Source organism: Leucoraja erinacea, chromosome 12 (genome assembly GCF_028641065.1).
Source record: "Leucoraja erinacea ecotype New England chromosome 12, Leri_hhj_1, whole genome shotgun sequence".
Classification (NCBI taxonomy): domain Eukaryota; kingdom Metazoa; phylum Chordata; class Chondrichthyes; order Rajiformes; family Rajidae; genus Leucoraja; species Leucoraja erinaceus.
In genome coordinates, this window is record NC_073388.1 from 37,199,497 (window position 1) to 37,217,561 (window position 18,065).

At 56.4% G+C, this 18,065-nt stretch overlaps 1 protein-coding gene and 1 long non-coding RNA gene across 2 annotated transcripts; both read left to right on the forward strand.

Moving 5' to 3' along the window:
• Nucleotides 1–295: 295 nt before the first annotated feature.
• On the forward strand, nt 296–5,006 carry LOC129701935 (uncharacterized). Its single transcript, XR_008724296.1, has 3 exons — nt 296–1,811; nt 1,892–2,043; nt 3,931–5,006. It is a non-coding gene; the product is annotated as an uncharacterized LOC129701935 (long non-coding RNA).
• An 893-nt stretch (nt 5,007–5,899) lies between these two features.
• Nucleotides 5,900–16,502, forward strand: adgrg4a (adhesion G protein-coupled receptor G4a). Its single transcript, XM_055643394.1, has 14 exons — nt 5,900–6,472; nt 6,902–7,106; nt 7,748–7,913; nt 8,392–8,526; nt 10,198–10,320; nt 10,543–10,588; nt 10,917–11,020; nt 11,320–11,441; nt 11,840–12,108; nt 12,318–12,411; nt 13,212–13,495; nt 14,157–14,258; nt 15,224–15,361; nt 16,249–16,502. The coding sequence occupies exons 1-14, from the start codon at nt 6,409–6,411 to the stop codon at nt 16,500–16,502; spliced, it is 2,106 nt and encodes a 701-aa protein (XP_055499369.1). The 5' UTR covers nt 5,900–6,408.
• Nucleotides 16,503–18,065: the final 1,563 nt, after the last annotated feature.

An 18,065-nucleotide genomic window follows, 5' to 3' on the forward strand; every position in this document is an offset into this window, starting at 1 on the left:
TCTCCGGGTGCTCCGGTTTCCTCACAGAACTCCAGTGGGGTTGGGGGTTAATTGGCCTCTGTAAATTGTCTCTAGTGTGTATGGAGAGATGAGAAAGTGGGATAACATGGAGCAAGTGTGAACGGGTAATGGATGGGCGGGGAAGACTCGGCGGGCCGAACGGCCTGTTTCCATGCTGTACCTCTAGACAATAAAATATACGAAACCACTCCACATCGCCCCGTCGTCAGAGTCTGACGTGGCCACCTCTGGTCGACGATCTCCACCTTGTGATGATGGCAGTTTCTCTCCCCACATACGCTGTCTGGCTCGGCGGGAATGCCAGCATTCGCTTTAACTTCAGGTTTCTAACAGTGGTTGCCACGGAGACACGTGGCTCCGGCACAGGCTCCTCGCTCGGCCCACCTTGTCCACGCCGAACATTGACCCGACCACACCAGGCCCCTCGCCAGCACGCCGTGTCTCTGTCACCGCTGTGTAAGGTCCTGCCTCCACCCACCATACCCTCCCCTGGAACAATTCCCCCTCAGGCCAGCGTCCCAACCTTTATCCACTCGCAACCATTACATTATCGTCCAACCACTGCATTGTTGGTGAGTTGGGGGCACCAACCCTGGCAGTCGCTGCATTGTTGGTGAGTTGGGGGCACCAACCCTGGCAGTCGCTGCATTGTTGGTGAGTTGGGGGCACCAACCCTGGCAGTCGCTGCATTGTTGGAGAACTGCTGCAGCAGCGAATTGCAGACTGATCAGTGACGGGACATTTTGTTCTTTTCAGGAACGCGGGCAACCAAGGGAGCAGCAGAAACACTCCAGCGGTGAGTGAGAGCTGACTGACCGTGCGTTCACTGCCCTCACTGTGAATGGTCGGTGAGGCTGGGGAGCAAAGATCCTATAGCGAAGCTTACTATAGGGTCTTTGCTGGGGGACGCACATACCGCCCCGCCTTCCCGCCAAACAGTACGGGGCTCCTCAGTACTGCCCCTCCCAGGGTGAGCCGCCTTTCCCAGATGCCCAGTGTGCCGTTCCGTGACACGGAGAGGCGCGGACTGTACAGGTTTCTCCTGCACACTCTACACTTCCCCGCCCTTGTCTTCCGTCCCTGGGGTCCGTGTTACCACCTGACGGCGGGAGTGGTCCTCCTCTTTACATCGGGGACCTGGGGTGGAGAATGTTGCACATGGCTGTGGCGTGTACAGATACTTGAGCCGGTTCACGGACTCACCATGTTTCATTTGTACATGCAGTGTGAGAGGTTGCAGTCCCTGTTCGACTATCTGTAGGGGCTGTTACTCAAGGTTTGGCTACACTTTAGCCCCACACTCCTGATATAGGGCACCCGGTACAGAGGGAGGCGGGATCTCCCTATCCATCTGCTCCTGGGCCTGGCCAAGATGGCCATTCGCGGGTCCAGGCAGCGGGTAGTCAACGGCCGCACCGGGGTTGACTGCCTGCCCCCTTTCCGGGCCTACGTCCCCGGAGAGGGAACACGGGGTGTCCACGGGGACTTTGGACGCCTTCCTGAGGTCGAGTGTTTTGTTGATAAAGTTGGCAATATATTAATTTGATGATCGTTTGTTTGATTGTAGACTGTCAACATAGGCAGTCTTTGATACTGTATGTTTATTTTTGATTTTTGAATAAATGTATATGTATAATAAATAAATTTAAAAAAAGGGGGTGCGGCGCTGCCTCAGTACTGCCCCTCCCACAGTGCGGCTCTACACCCCACACTGGTGTGTTTGGCCTGAGTAAGTCTAATGTCTCCGTCTTGTGCTTGCAGCTGGCTCGGACCGTTCTGACCACGGACAGGTAGGAGCTGAGGGGTTACTGGTCAGCGCGCTGGTTCAGGTGAATCCGCAGACGGAATCTGACCCTCTGTATCACCGCAGGTACCGCTGTGATTTCCGACTGGAGGCAACGTCGGTAGCGCCGGAATCTCAGACCCGCCGGGAGATCGTCGAGCGGCTGCGGGGCGGAGACTACGCGGTAGCGGGGATGACCTTGGCCGCTGACCCCGCCACCATCGCCGTCTTTCACCTCGGTAACCGGCCCTTGGCGCTGCTCAGAGAGGCGCCCACTGCTCAAACCGGACCTTCTGCCATTACTGTCCATGCTGCCTGCTGTACACTAACCCCAGTGCGGGAGATGGGGGGGGGGGGGGGGGGGCAAGCGAAGGAGAACTGGGGGACATCATGGGGGCACCGTATGTACACAGATGTACACTGTTACACAGATGGACACGATTGCAGAGGTCGCATCTGTTCAGGATCGGGGGGGGGGGGGAGATAGATGTCCATATTATGAGGGGAGAGATGGATAGACAGCGGTGCCACACGTGAGGTTGCTAAGGAAGATAAGAGCCCACGGTACAAACACGGATAGCAGGTTGGTTGGATGGCAAGAGACAAAGAGTGGTAATAAAGGGGGCTTTTTCTTGTTGGCTGCCGGTGACTAGCGCAGTACCGCAGGGGTTGGTGCTGGGGCCGCTACGCTTCACGTTGTATATTAATGATTTGGACGAGGGGGTTGAAGGTTTTGTGACCAAGTTTGCAGATCATATGAAAATAGATGGAAGCGCAGGTAGTGTAGAGAAAGCAGGGACTCTGCAGAAGGACTTGGATAGGTTGTGAGTGTGGGCAGAGAAGTGGCGGATGAAATATGGTGTAGAGCGCGGAGTCATTCATTTTGGTTGTAGTATTAAAGGCATAGACTGCCTTCTAAAGGGGAGAGAATCCATAAATCGGATGTGCATTAGGACTTGGGAGTGCTCGTGCAGGATTCCCAAAAAGGTTAATCTGCGTCGAATCGGTAGTAAAGAAAGCAAACTCAATGTAAGCATTTATTTGAAGAGGGTCTGTGTACAAAAACAGGGATACAACGCCAAGGCACCATTTGGAATATTGTGAGCAATTTGGGGCGCCATATCTGAGGAAGGATGTGCTGGCTCTGGAGAGGGCCCAGAGGAGGTTTACAAGGATGATCCTAGGAATGAGTAGGTTAATTTATGATGAGCGTTTGGCGACACTGTGGTTTAGAAGAATGAGGTGGGTGGGGTGGGGTGGGGGCACACCTCATTGGAACATACAGAATAGTGAAAGGCTTGGATGGAGTGGATGTGAAGAGGGTGTTTCCATTAGTGGGAGACACTAGGTCTGGAGGTCAGAGCCTCAGAATTAAAGGACGTTCTTTTAGGAAAGAGACGAGGAGAAAGTTATTTAGTTCGATGGTGGTGAATCTGTGGAATTATTTGCCACAAAATGCTGTGGAGGCCGTCAGTGGATATTTTTAAGGCAGGGATAGAGATTTTGGATTAGTACAGGTAGGTGTCAGAGGTTATGGAGAGAAGGCAGGAGAATGGGGTTAGGAGGCAGAGGTAGATCAGCCATGATTGAATGGCGGAGTAAACTTGGGACGAATGGCCTAATGCTACTCCTATCACGTATGAACTGATGACCTTCTGAAAGCGGCCGCCGTCTCCACGGTGGCCATCTCCGGTCATCAGGCGGTTCACAGAGAGCCGGCGTCCACACCTGTCCGGGCACTGGGGTCACCGTCCCTGACACACAGGGGTCATCGGGAGGACCCCGGGGTCACCAGCCGGAAACACCGTGCTCACCGGCCCAGGACAAGAGGGTCACCGGACCGAGACCGGGCGAGACCGGTACAGTAGGCCATATCGCCTGTCCCCCTGTGTCAGGACAATGCACGCAGCCCGCAATGTCCGCGTCGGGACGGAGGGGAGCCGCGGAGAGTGTTCACGGGTGGGTTTGAGGAGTTCGCGGGTGGGTTTGTTCACTCAGCCGGTGAGGAGTTTGTGAAGGAAACCCCTCAGATCACATCTCACACCCTCCCATATTAACAGGGGCTTACACTTTACTATTGGATGTGGTGTAAACATCAACCGTGGTTTGTGTTTCTGACCCATTAGAGCCCGGCGTGTGTCCGAGCGACTCCTGGCCGAGCGAAGAAGGGACGTATTGGTGGCCATCTACGTTGCCCAAGAGGACGGCTCGGCTAAAGTGTCTGGCCCACCCAAGCGCGCATTCCTACAGGAACTGGTGAGGAGTTTCACAGCGGCCGGGACCCTGTGAGCAGACGGCGGATCCGTTTTCACGGCGGTAATACTGTAAAGGCCAATTGATTCAAGAACCAACAAGAGGCAATTGTAGACCTCTACCCAATAGCCGATATAGACACGTGGAACTGCAGATGTGGAATGTTGAGCAAAACAAAGTGCTGGAGGAACTCAGCGGGCCACGTACAGGGAATGGTCGGCAATGTTTTTGGTCGGGCTGAAGAAGGGTCCCGATCCAAGCCGTCAGCTGTCGATTCGCTCCACAGAAGCTGCCCGACCCGCTGTCCCTCGAGTGCGGTGTGCAATGGCTGATAGACTCCCTGGTCCAGGTGACCGCGTCCTCTGATCCAACTGAGTTAGTGGACCAGATAGACACAACGTGCTGGAATAACTCAGCGGGCCAGGTAGCACCTCTGGAGAAAAGAGTCAAAAGTGTTTTAGACAATAGACAGTAGGTGCAGGAGTAGGCCATTCGGCCCTTCGAGCCAGCACCGCCATTGAAGGTGATCATGGCTGATCATCCGCAATCAGTACCCCGTTCCTGCCTTCTCCCCATATCCCCTGACTCGGCTATCTTTAGGAGCCATGTCTAGCTCTATCTTGAAAGCATCCAGAGAAACGGCCCCCACCGCCCTCTGAGGCAGAGAATTCCTGACTCACAACTCTCTGTGAGAAAAAGTGTTTCCTCATCCCCGTTCTAAATGGCCCCTGGTTCTGGACTCCCCCAACATCGGGAACACGTTTCCTGCCCCTAGTGTGTCCAAACCCATACGAATCCTATCATCAATAAGATGTCCTCTCATCCTTCTAAACTCCAGAAGCCCAAGCCCAGTCGCTCCATTCTCTCGGCATATGTCCCGATAGAACAATTAATTTCTTACTAGTAGCGACAGAATATGTAAACATAGTACACTGTAAACAATATAAGAAACGAGAGAAAAAAAAGTTCAGTCTATGTACTCACAAATACACATATATTTAGATCAAATATATATACATATATATTCAAATAAACTCTGAACGACATGGATTATTATTGTTATAGTTGCACTATTATTGTTCTTATATATATATATATAATATATACGTACACATACGCACCCACATAAAACGAACAATAATAATGCAGCTATAACAATAATAACAATAATAATCCATGTCGTTCAGAGTTTATTAGAAGTTGTAGTGTTTAATGACTTTAGTAGGCCATTCCGACTGCCTCTGAATAAGCTGTTCCTGAACCTGGACGTTACAGCTTCAAGATCCTGTACAGATTCAGAGATGGCCCGCTGAGTTACTTTGTGTTGGTATAAACCAGCATCTGCAGTTCTTTGTTTCTATATTCTGAGTTAGTGGATGTGTTGGTTGTAAACTTCCAAAATTCCTTGGAGTCTGGAGAAGGTCTAGAGGTTTGGAAACTGCCAATATTACAATCCTTTGGGGAAAAAGACAGTGTTAGATTCACCGATTCACTGAATATCCGAATCATTTTTTTTTAATAAAGCTGCAACATGATCTCCCAACTTTTATATCCAACACACTGACCAACACTGGCAAATAAGTATACCATACACTTTGTCGAAACAGGAAACTGCGGATGCATGTTAATACAGGCGGGATAGTGGGAAGGGGGGGGGGGGGGGGGTTGGGGGCGAGGAGAATAAAGCTGGAAAAGATCAGAGGTAGGATAAAGCGCGACAGGTAATACTCTTCAATCCTGTGTGTCTCACACCGCCCTTCCTTTCTTTGTACCAAGCATCAATCTGTATGTCAAAAGAAACCTTCACCTTTCGAACTATTACCTGCCACATTTAGTCCTGCCTCTCTTTTCCAATGTTCTCGCCCCCAACCCCCCACAATCAGTCTGAAGAAGGGCCTTAACCCGAATGTTCTCCAGATCAGCTGCGTGACACGCGATTACTCCGGCATTTGTGTCCTTTTATGTCATGCTACCCTATCCACGCGTGATGCACTTACGGGGAGCTCCGGACTTGCACCCGCGATCCGCCTGGATCAAACTGCATACACCGAGGACCGCACCTGTCCCCTAGTCATCGGCAGCAGCTGCCACACTTAATCAATCTAACCTTTAGTGGCCGAATATCCCTTCCCCATCCCTCCCGTCGACACAGAGCACCCGATCCTGGTTTTAGTTATCGGTTTGGCGAAGCTGTTGACCCGGGCTTCGCGCGTTATATCGCGGGCCGAGCCCGTGAGCGAGCCGGCGCTCCGTGAGCTACTCGAGCCGAGGGAAAGACTGCGGCCGGTGTGTTCTCTGCTTGCAGCGAGCTGGGAGAGTCATCCGACAACGCCACCTGGTCACACCCCAACATGAGTGCCTGCTGGAAGGTGCCGGGCAGCATCCGGGAGCTCGAGTCGCTACAGATCACCGCCGGTACGTCCCGCGGGATCTTCCCGGAGTTCAGCCGCCCACCTCCTCACCCCCATGCGTTATTGGCCATCGGTTACCCCATCCCTCGAGGAGGCAAAAGTTGACACCTGACCCAGGGACCTTGACGCTCGCTCGGTTGCATCGCGCTGTTGGTGAGGAAAGGGAGAAGTAGAGGGAGGGGCGGAGGGGGGGTTACCTACAGGGACGGACCAGGACCCGATGCAAGTGTGTGTGTGGGGTGTAACCGAGGAATGGGGGGGGGGTTAACTACAGGATGGACAGGTGCCGGGGCAACGTGGGGCTGGGATTACACGGGTGGAGGGCCACGTTCCCTATGTCTGGGCCACGGGACGGGTGTCTGACCGACGGCCAGCGGCGGGCGGGCGGACAGGCGCGGCCGGTGACCCCTCTCTATTGCCGTGTCCCGGACAGAGAACAAGCAGGAGGTTGCGGAACACATCGTTCGGCTGACGGCTGCGGCGTACAACTTCTCGCAACACGACCTGGAAATCGTGGTGTCCAAGGCGAGCGACATCGTGGGCACGGCCGCCATCAGCGTGCAGCTGGCCAATGACTTACTGGACATCATCGACAACCTACTGAATAAGACGCACACCTTGGGGCCGCTCTCCTCCAGGTCAGTCGCGGCGCTCCCTCACTGCCCCTCCCACCGCGTGGCGCTCCCTCACTGCCCCTCCCACAGCGTGGCGCTCCCTCACTGCCCCTCCCACAGCGTGGCGCTCCCTCACTGCCCCTCCCACAGCGTGGCGCTCCCTCACTGCCCCTCCCACAGCACGGCGCTCCCTCACTGCCCCTCCCACCACGTGCGCTCCCTCACCGCGTGGCGCTCCCTCACTGCCCCTCCCAGCACGGCGCTCCCTCACTGCCCCTCCCACAGCGTGGCGCTCCCTCTCTGCCCCTCCCACAGCGTGGCGCTCCCTCACTGCCCCTCCCACAGCGTGGCGCTCCCTCACTGCCCCTCCCACAGCGTGGCGCTCCCTCACTGCCCCTCCCACAGCGTGGCGCTCCCTCAGTGCCCCTCCCACAATTAGTGTGAGGTCTCTGTTGTGTGTGTGTGTGTGCGCGTGTGTGTGTGTGTGTGTGTGGGGGGGGGGTCATACTTCGGATCGGAGGGGGAGGGGAACGCCTCGACCTCCTCCCCCCCCCCCCTCTCCCCCTCCTCCCGACTCAGTCGGAGAGGTTAAACCGGGTGAGCTGCCCTTCGACGCGGACCCAGCGCCTCCACGGCTCCGCTCCCACGGCCGCTTTGTGTTTCAGCATCCTGCATCTGGTGGAGAGGGTGGGAAACCAGATTCGGTTCCCGGGCACCCAGCTCAACATCACCACGGCCACCGTGTCCCTCAACATAGTCAACGTCAGCCTCCTCCAGTTCTGGGACATCGCCTTCGGAGTTATCTCCTACATCAACGGCTTCACCCAGCAGGTGGCGGGGGAGGGGGGGGGGGGCACGGGGGGGGCAGACCGGCTGGGGGCTGGGTGGGGGAAGCGGGTGGGGCATTTGTGGGGAAAGGTGGAGAACGAAGCCACACAAGTAGATGAGGGAGGGTACGCGAGGGTGGCGCGGGTGATGGGAGTAGGGTTGAAGAGGAGGGAATGGAGTCAAGGAAAGTGGATGGGAGGGAATAGAAGTGGAATGGGTGGTAGAGCGGGAAAGGAGATGTCATTGAGTGAGTGATGTGTGAGGGAGGGAGAGACAGAGGAAGAAAGAGAGGACGCGAGGGACGGAGAGAAATACATTCACTAGTTGAGCTAGATTGGAGGAAAGACGCAAACAGAAAAACGGAGCGAGTATTCCTCCCTAATCAACATTTGTAATACCGTTTTGCGACAATCAGCAGTTTCACGGTTACTGAGACCGCGTTCTCCCTGAGCTTGGAGTTGATGCAATGTGTTGGTTGCAGGTTTACCTGAACAAAACCTCCCCACCCGATCCTGTCGCGTTTATTTCTCTCCCCGCAACATTTGGTTCGTGGACCACGAGAGCTCTCCCGTCCCGGATACAATTCCAGTTCTATGGAGAAACGTCACTCTTTAACGTAAGCACCCGGTTCGCCGCACTCCTGCTCCAGCGAGTTATTGATCCCGACTCACTTGGAACGATTGTCTGCCATCGTGTGGTGGTTGTGGTGATGCCTGGTTCAGATAATATATTGAATGGTCCACATCTACGAGCATCACAAGCAGACAAGGTGCTCAAGAAGGCTTTCGATACATTGGCCTTCATCAGTCAGGATGTTGAGTATAGAAGGTGGGATGTTACTGTATGTGACAGTTGTACACAGCGCGGGGCTGGATTTGAAGTATCGTTCTCAGGTTTGGTCACACTGCAAAAGGAAAGACGTGTAGGAAGGAACTGCAGGTGCTGGTTTACACCGAAGATAGGCACAAAAAGCTGGAGTAACTCAGAGGGTCAGCATCTCTGGAGAGAAGGAATAGGTGGCGTTTCGGGTGGAGACTCTTCTTCAGGCTGCCAGGGGGAGGAAACGTGAGATATGAAAATGTACATGGAACAAATTAATGAAAACTGTGCAAACAGACAGATCAAAGCCAGCAACGATGATCAAGGAAAGGTGGAACCCACAATGATCCATTGTTGGCTGTGTGGAGGGTGATAACGAGTTATACAAACAGTGGAACTCAGCAGGACCACAGTGAAACTAGGAGAGAGGGGGGGGGGGGGGGGGGGGGCTGCAAGGATTACTTTAAGTAAAAACAAATCAATATTCATACCGCTGGATCGTAAGCTGCCGAAGCAACATATGAGGCGCTGTTCCTCCAATTTGTGTATGGCGTCACTCTGACAGTGGATGAGGCCCAGGACAGAAAGGTCAGTATGGGAACTGGAAGAAGAGTTAATGTGTTTGGCAACCGGGAGATCGTGTAGGCCTAATACAGACCAAATATGCTGTTGAACTAGAAAGAGTGCAGAGAAGATTCAACGTTGTCAGGATTTGAAGGCCTGAGCAATAGGGAGAAGGTGGACAGGCTAGTACTTTATTCCTTGTGCAGGAGGATGAGGGGATGATCTTCCAGAAGTGTATTAATTCATGAGGAGGGATGCACAGGGTGAATGCACAATGTTTTACCCAGGGTTGGGGAATCTAGGTTTAAAAAAATAGGTTTAAGTTGAAAGGGGAAAGATTTAACAGGATGTTGAAGGACAACATTTTCACACAGAGGGTGGTGGGTGTATGGAATGAGCTACTATAGGACATAGTTTAGGCGTGTGCTATAACAATATTTTAAACAACCCATCTGGATAGGAAATGTTTAGAGGGATATGGCCAAAGGCCGGGAAGAATGGCTAGTGTGGTTGGGGGCATGGGCACGTTGGGCCGTGTGGACTATATCCGTACTGTATGACCTCGTGATTGTGATTCTATGATTCTATGACTATAATCTGATCTATTAGTAAATCTGCATTTCTCGATATCAGTTTATCTCAATGGAGTTCTTGGTCGATATTATTTTATGTCAGATTGTGTTATCTATCGATGGCATTATCAGCATTTCTGCTAAAAGCGAGAGAATGTTGGAAACTCTCCGTAGGTCAGGCGTATGTGTAGAGAGAAGCGGCCAATGTTCCTCTTCGCACAATACCAAACCAGCAGATGCGGTGTCTGGTGCTTTGTCGTTTTTCCCCGCCCCGCATTTGCTGCCTCTGTTCACGGTCCGTGTTCAGCGTCTGCTTTGTACAACGACTGCAGGACTCGCATCGCCGCGGCCAGGTCCTCAACAGTTACGTGGTGTCCAGCAGCATCGGGGAGACCAGTGTTCAAAACCTGAAGGAACCGGTGCAGGTCACACTTCGCCACTTAAAACCAAAGGAGGTAAGACTCCTCGTCAGATGCACACCAATGTGTGAGTGCTGAGTGAGACGTGAACACGCGAGGCGTCTAATGACAACGGGCCATCCGATGCTCGGCCTCAGTGAGCGACGTCGGCTTCAGTGCGGGACTGGTGTTGGGGTGGGCGGTAAATGTGGAGACGGGCGGAGTGGGGCAAAGGGGGTTTTGCTGCATTGATCTAACGCAGTTTTATTTCTCTGCCAGAGCGGTCAGCGGGTGTCCTGCGTCTTCTGGGACTTTCGACAGCACCGTGAGTTGTGGCCACACAACGCGTCGCAATCCTCAGCCTTCTCCTCTCCCGTGACCATTTACCCTCCTCTGCCCATCACCCCTTCGGGACCACCCCCTGCTCCGGAATCTTCTCCCCTCCTTCACCCCAGCCCCGACTCCCGACCTGGGTCCACACCACTTGCTGCACCCCTTCCCTGCCCTAGGACAATCCCCGCCCGCCCCCCACTTCCCCACGAGAGAGGGAGAGGGCACGGTGGTAGGGGGAGGGGGTGGGGTGAAGGACTCTCCGGGCTGGAGAAGGGGGGAGGCAAGGCTTGCTGTGACCCATGTCCCGTCCCGTGTCACAGGCGGAGCGGGCGGCTGGAACGGCTCGGGCTGTGAGGTTACGAGCAGCAGCGGCGACTACACCAACTGCTCCTGCGATCACCTCACCCACTTCGGCATCTTACTGGTGAGCAACGACCTCCTCGCGGCTCCGCTCTCCGCTCTCCGCGTCTATCCAGTTCCCACTGCAAGGCCGGTCCTGCCGCAATGGGCACCGGACCCACCCGGAGTGTTGCTACCCGACAACTCTCACGGTGGCTCCCCGACCCCGCACCCCCCCCCCCCCCCCCACCCCGCCGTCCCTGCTCCCGCTATCCCGGTCGCCATGTGTTCCGCTTCATTGTGCCGGGAAGCTGTCCGTTCGGGCCCTCATCTTCGGACTGTCAGTGGCTCCGGGCTGGTGGTCACCGGCTGTGTCTCCCATAGGACATCTCCGGGCAGACGATCGACCCGCTCAACCTGTGGATCCTTACCCTCATCACACACGTGGGCTGCGGCATCTCGTCCTTCTTCCTGGGGCTCATCCTCATGACCTACATGGCCTTTGGGTAAGGACCCCCCCCCGCCCCCTCCCCAAGGTGGCGGACTCGGTGTAGGTTCACAATGTAGAAACAAGGAGCTGTAGATGCTGGTTTCGACCAAAGATATAGACACAAAGTGCAAGAGTAATTCGGCGGGTCAGGCCCCTTCCTCAGCCTGGGGTCAGCGCCATGGTCAGGGAGGGCTCGAGAAACAGGTCATGGGCAGAATGGGGTCAAGGTCAGGGTGGGGTGAATACCAGAGAGACCAGTAGCAGGTGTGGGCGAGGGATGACCGCGGCCCCCCAGCGTGGGCTTTGGGCCACGGTAGCTTCCATCCTCCCCGGGCGATGTAAGGCAGCCGCGCCGCCTCGTTACCGCCGGGCCGCTGTATGTCCGGATGGACTGATGTCCGGGTTCTCCCCCAGGAACCTGCGGCAGGACTACCCCGCCAAGATCCTGGTCAACTTGTGCGCCTCGCTCTTCCTGCTGAACATGGCGTTCCTCACCAACTCCTGGCTGTCGTCCTTCGGCCAACGCGGGCTGTGTGTGGCTGCCGCAGCCACGCTGCATTACCTACTGCTCAGCTCCTGCTCCTGGATGTGTGTCGAGGCCATCCACATGTACTTCGCGCTGGTCCGGGTCTTCAACATCTACATCCGCCATTACCTCTTCAAGTTCTGCCTGATCGGTTGGGGTGAGTGGGGCCGGGGGGGGGGGGGGGGGGGGGGGGGGGGGGGGGGGGGGGGGGGGGGGGTTGAGTTGGGTAGGGAGTAGGGTGGAGCTGGAGGGTGTATATTTGGGAGTAGGACGGCACTGGTATTAGTAGCGCGGGTGTAGGGCGGCGATTGTGGTGGAAGTTGCGGCCAGTCAGTGACCCCGCTGCCGATGTTATCTGCTCGCCAGGACTACCGGCGGCCGTTGTCATCTGCGTGCTCTCCATCGACATGGCTGCATACGGACCCCAGGAGGTGAAGTCTGCGGGGCCGCTGGACAACTTGTAGGTAGTCACTTGGCCGGAGTCCGCTCCGTGACCACCTCCCCGCCCGCCCCCTCCTCCCACTACCCCTCTCCTCGTCTCTCTCCTCCCACCTCTCGCCCTTCCCCTCTTACCCCCCCCCCCCCGTCCATTTCGCCTCCCCGTCTCCTTCGGTCCTTTCCCCCATCCCGCCTCCCTCTCACCCCTCACCCCCAACCGATGGTCGGGGGGGGGGGGGGGGGGGGGTGGGCGTGTTCAGATGATATTACCGGCTACGTCACCTGAAGTGGCTGCGATCAGGGTATCAATGAAAGGATGCCATGTGCTGCTCCACAGAGAGGGAGGGGGGGGGGGAGGGGGGGGGGGGGGGGGGGGGGCTGGAGAGGGGTTCATGGAGAAGGAGTGATAGAGATTGTTGTTTGTGGGAGTTAGGTAGCTGCCCCCCCCCCCCCTCTCACCTTTCTCTACCTCTCTCTCCCACCCTCTCCTCGTCTCTCTGACTTTTCCCCTTGCTCTCAACCTCTCTCGCCATCTTTCTCCCGCTCTCCCCATCCCTTCTCCCCCCTCCATCTCCCCATTCTCCCACCTTCTCCCCCTCTTCTCTGCTTCCCCCTCTCCCCCCCCCCCCCCCCCCCCCCCACCCCATCTCTCTCCCAATTCTCCCATCCTCCCCCCACTTCCGTCTCTCCCCTTTTGACCTCTCTCTCGCCTCCCCCCCCCCCCCCCCCCCCCCCCCCCCCCCCCCCTGGACCCTCTGCCTGGACCCGCTGGGTGTGGGGCCTCCCCGGCCGCCGCTGACCGGACCCCTGCCGTATGCCCAGCTGCTGGTTGAAGAGCGGCCCGGCCTTCTACGTGTCGGTGGTGATCTACTGCGGCCTTGTGTTGCTGGTCAACTTCAGCATGTCGGCGGTGGTGCTGCGGCAGCTGCGGGCCATGCGCTCGGCGCAACGCGGGGGCAGCTCGGGGGGGCGGCTGCTGCAGCACCTGCGAGCCACCGCCAGCCTCACCGTCCTGCTCGGCCTCACCTGGGGCTGCGGCTTCTTCGCCTGGGGGCCCGCGCAGCTCCCCTTCTCCTACCTCTTCTCCATCCTCAACACGCTGCAAGGTAGGCAGAGGGCTGCCGCACACCCGCACACCGACACCCAACGGGAGAGGGAGGGGACGGACAGGGGGCGGGGTAGGGTGCGAGGAGGGTTGGGACAAGAAGGGGTGAGGAGGATGGGATGAGGGTGAGGGGCGGGGAGAGAATGCGAGAGGATGGGGGAGAGTTGGGGCCAGAGGGTGGGGACGAATGGGGAAAGGTCGAGGGCGCACGGGGAGGGGACGGGGGAAAGGATGGGAGGGTGGTGGGGAGTTCGGGCGAGAAGGTGAAGGAGGGTTGGGGTGAGTGGGGAAAGGGTGGTTGAGATGGAGGGAGTCGGACGTCCAGACCCCCCCCCCTCCCCTCACCCCCTCTCCCTCTCCAGCCCCAATACTCCGGGGCAGCATCTCCTCACACGAAGGCCGGGAAACAGGAAACACCCCCCCCCCCCCCCCCCCCCCCCCCAAACCTCACCAGGTCGGGCAGGCGGAGTGGCCGAGCCCGGTGACCTGGCGCTACAGAAAGGTGTGAGTTCAGTCAGCTTCAATATCGCGAAGGGAAGGCGCAGTGGGAATGGGCCGAATGGCCCCCCGTACTGTCGCGGTCTGGGGTGCCGCTGCTCCCGTTGCTGGCCGGAGGGGTCAGGGTATCTCGCAGTTGCCTCACAGCCCGTGTTCACCACCAGGGTTCTTCATCTTCGTCTTCCACTGCCTCCTGAAGGAGAACGTGCGGACCCAGTGGAGGATTCACCTGTGCGGCGGCCGCCTGCAGCTCAGCCAGTGCTCCGGTACGAACCCCACCCCCCCCCCTCACCTCCGCCCCCCCCCTCCCCCCCCCCCCCCCCCTCCACCCCCCCCCTCCCCGCCCCCCCCCCTCCCTCACCACAGCCGCCTCGGGGAATCCGGGACCGCTGCTCTGCTTAAACTTCCCTAGCGCTCCCACACCCACCTCTCCCCCACAGCCGCCACCCTTCCCTAGCGCTCCCACACCTTAACACCACCCTCCCCCACCACCACTTTCCCCACCCCGCGCATCCTTCACTCCGCCCTCCCCCACTTTAACCACTCCCCCCCCCCCCCCCACCACCACCACCACCACCACCACCTTCCCCCACCCCACGCAACCTTCCACTGCCGTCCACTCCTGCATCTGTTCCTAAAACGGTCTAAATCTGCAGCAGGGTACAGATCAGTCACAGAAATGGGCGGAGAAATGGCAGATGGAGTTTAATCCGAGCAAGTATGAGGTATTGCACTTTGGGAGTTGAAATATAAGGGAAAGGTACACTTAAGGTACAGAGGGACCTTCAGGTCCACGTCCACAATTCCCTGAAAGTGGCAACATAAATGGATAGAGTGGGATATATGGCGTATGGTATTCTTGACTTCATGGGTCAGGGCAATGAGTATAAAAGTCAGAAAGTCACGATGCCGCCGTATAACACTTTGGTCAGGCCACATTTAGAGTATTGTGTAGGAAGGAACTGTAGATGCTGGTTTAAATTGAATATAGACATAAAACTCTGTAGTAAGTTAACGGGACAGGCAGCATCCCTGGAGAAAAGGAATAGATGTTTCGGGTCGAGACGGGACCCAGACCGCCACCTGTCTCTACCTGAAACATCATCTCTTCGTAGACGTTGGCAATGCAAGTGCAGGAAGCTGTCCCACTGTCTGCGGGGAGTGTCCGCAGCTGTACAGCCGTTTGCCTCTGATGTCCGCAGCTGTCTGATTGCTGTCCCTGTGTCTACAGACTGGAGCAAGGCCAAAGCTGGGGCCACGATCAGAGGTCATCGCGCCGGCTCGTGGGCCGACTCCAAGTCGGGCTCCATCACCACATCCTGCACCGGCTCTAGGAAGAATCTGATCCTCCCACAGGACTACGAGACCGGTGGGTGGGCCGGGCCATCCAGGGTAGGGCCGCGGCGATTGGTGTGTGTGGGGGGGAGTGGAGCTGCGCGATGGGAGGCGACGTGTTGCGGGCGGTGTGTGTCTGTGTGTGAGTGTGTCGGCGTGTGTATGTGTGTTGGTGTGTGTGTGTCTGTGTGTGTGTCTGTGTGTGTGTCGGGGTGTTGGTGTGTGTGTGTGACAGAGAGAGGGGGAGAGAGAGTCTGGTGGGTGGGATGACAACGGTGCGTTTATATGTTACTCTGATAGAGATAAACTCCGGCAGTTTTTTGGAGAGGGCACCGAGAGAAGTGATGGGGACGTCATTTATGGGGACTTTTGCAAGGACTGGTAAGTTCCCGCTGGTCAGCTGGTCTGGAAGACATGAAGTCCAAGGTGAGCTTGCCAATTGGATTCAACATTGGCGGTAGAAGAAGGTAAAGGGTAATTATGGAAGATTGTTTCCCCGATTGGAAAACAGTGACCGCAGGGGTCGGTGCCGGGTCCACTGTTGTTTGTTAACTACATTAACCATTAGGATAACAAAATAGTTAATATTATTCGTAAATACCACCAACATTCGTGGTACAAAGGACAGTGGGGACAGAAGTTGAAGTTACAATCTAGATCAGTTGGGAACGTGGGCCAAGGAATGGCAAATGGAATTTAACGCTGGAGCTAGGACCTGCTGACCTGTTTACCCAGAAGATAGATACACAACTAAATGACTCCTGGAATGTAACTGTTTGGTGCAATACAGCTCTGTGGCTGTTGGGGTGTGTGTGAGCGAGTGTGGCTGGATTGATTACCGGGGGCGTGGTTGAGACTGGATGGTGCTCGCAAGATGCGGGTGTCACTGCGAGGATACTGACATTATCCCCACAACCCCAGGTTTCGATTTCAGTAACCAGTGGAGTGACCAACGCAACGATTGGAGTAATCAGTGGAATGACGGGAGTGACCGTTGGAACGGCCGGAGTGATGGGAATGACCAGTGGAACTTGCGAAGTGACGGGAATATCCAGTGGAACGGGCAGAGTGACGGGAATATCCAGTGGAACGGGCAGAGTGACGGGAATATCCAGTGGAACGGGCGGAGTGACGGGAATATCCAGTGGAACGGGCCAGTGGAACGGGCGGAGTGACGGGAATAGCCAGTGGAACGGGCAGAGTGACGGGAATAGCCAGTGGAACGGCAGGAATGACGGACACCATTGGACGGTGGGATCCGAGCTGTCCCCGGCGGTGAGGAGTGAGGGGGGGCTGATCTGTCATCTTCCCTCACACCAGGGAACCCCCACCGCCGCGTGCAGGTGAGGGGAAGGGAGGGGGCGAGGTGGGCAGGCTGGCGAGGAGGTGGGAGATTGTGAAAGATGCACCCATCTGTCATCCCAACCCATAAACGGGTGGGTGGAGCCGTGGAGGGGGGGGGGGGGGGGGGGGGGGGGTGGTGCCGGGGGGATGTGGGTGCTGCGTGTGGTTTGCGGGAGGAGGGAGGTGTGGGTAGATCATGCTGACGAGGGGAGGGGCATGGGGTGTGGTCCCGCCGCCTGCGCTGCCTCTCTGTTGGAATTTCAATAAAGGCGGTTTCCATCGACTTGTCTATTTTCTTTATCTCGCATCGGAGGCCGGCGGCTTAGTGTCAGGACCCCTCCCACAGTGGGGGTAGAGTGGGGAAGGGGGTCGGGCGCAGTGCCCAGAGTCTCCCCTACCCCCTCTCCGTCTCCTGACGTTCACCTCCCATCCCCCGTCCAAGACCTGGCGTCACATGGTGAGACCGAGACTGACCGATCACGCCTCGGGCTTGGCTGAGATGCTGGATAATAACCCAGATGATTAGAAAGGTGGGGGGGGGGGGGGGGGGGGGGGGTACGAGGTGGTTCTGGGGGGATCACAAGGAACACTAGGCCACTCCGCCCCTCAATCCTGTCCCACGATCGATGTGATCATGGGTGATCGATCCTGGCCTCAATTCCCCTTTTGTGCCATTTAACCATCACTTCCGTTCCTCCATCTTTCAAGTATTTATCTATCTTAGATATATCCAATAATACAGCGTCCAGCAGCGTCTGGGGCTGAGAGTCAACACCCTCTGACATCAGACATTTCATTGACCACCGCTTGCTTCGCTGCTAGGATGCCTTGTTCATGACTCTCCCTCTAGTGAAAACATCTCAAAGTCTACCTGTGTAGGAAATAACTGCAGATGTTGGTTTAAATGGAAGGTCGACACAAAATGCTGGTGTAACTAAGCGGGACAGACAGCATCTCTGGAGAGAAGGAATGGTAGAAGGGTCTCGACCAGAAACGTCACCCATTCCTTCTTCCCAGAGATGCTGCCTGGCCCGCTGAATTACTCCAGCATTTTGTGTCTACCTTCAAAATCTACCCTGTCAAGCTCCCACCATCGCCACTATTGGGATCCACGCTTCACCTTCCTTTCCAATCAGATTCCATCATCTGCAGCCCCTTTTCGGTCCGCAAATCACCTCCAAGTCTCTGGTTCCACCTGCCAACTAACCCTCCAACTAACACTTGCCAGCTCTTGCCCACCCTTCGCTCTCTCCTATTTATACGGGCCATCTGTGCTTCACTCGTCCAGTCCACGTGTACCGGGATTCGGAGCTTTGTCAATGAAGACTTGTAATTGCTAAAAAGCTATATTCAGAATGTGAACACAGTAAGTAGTCGGGCTCGGTTTTAGCCAC

Excerpts from the sequence above, each read along its gene's own strand:
- adgrg4a (XM_055643394.1), top strand. The coding sequence starts at position 6,409 with ATGAGTGCCTGCTGGAAGGTGCCGGGCAGCATCCGGGAGCTCGAGTCG. Across the intron at positions 8,527-10,197 it reads GAGAAACGTCACTCTTTAAC|GACTCGCATCGCCGCGGCCA; the intron begins GTAAGCACCCGG and ends CAACGACTGCAG. Across the intron at positions 10,321-10,542 it reads GCCACTTAAAACCAAAGGAG|AGCGGTCAGCGGGTGTCCTG; the intron begins GTAAGACTCCTC and ends TTTCTCTGCCAG.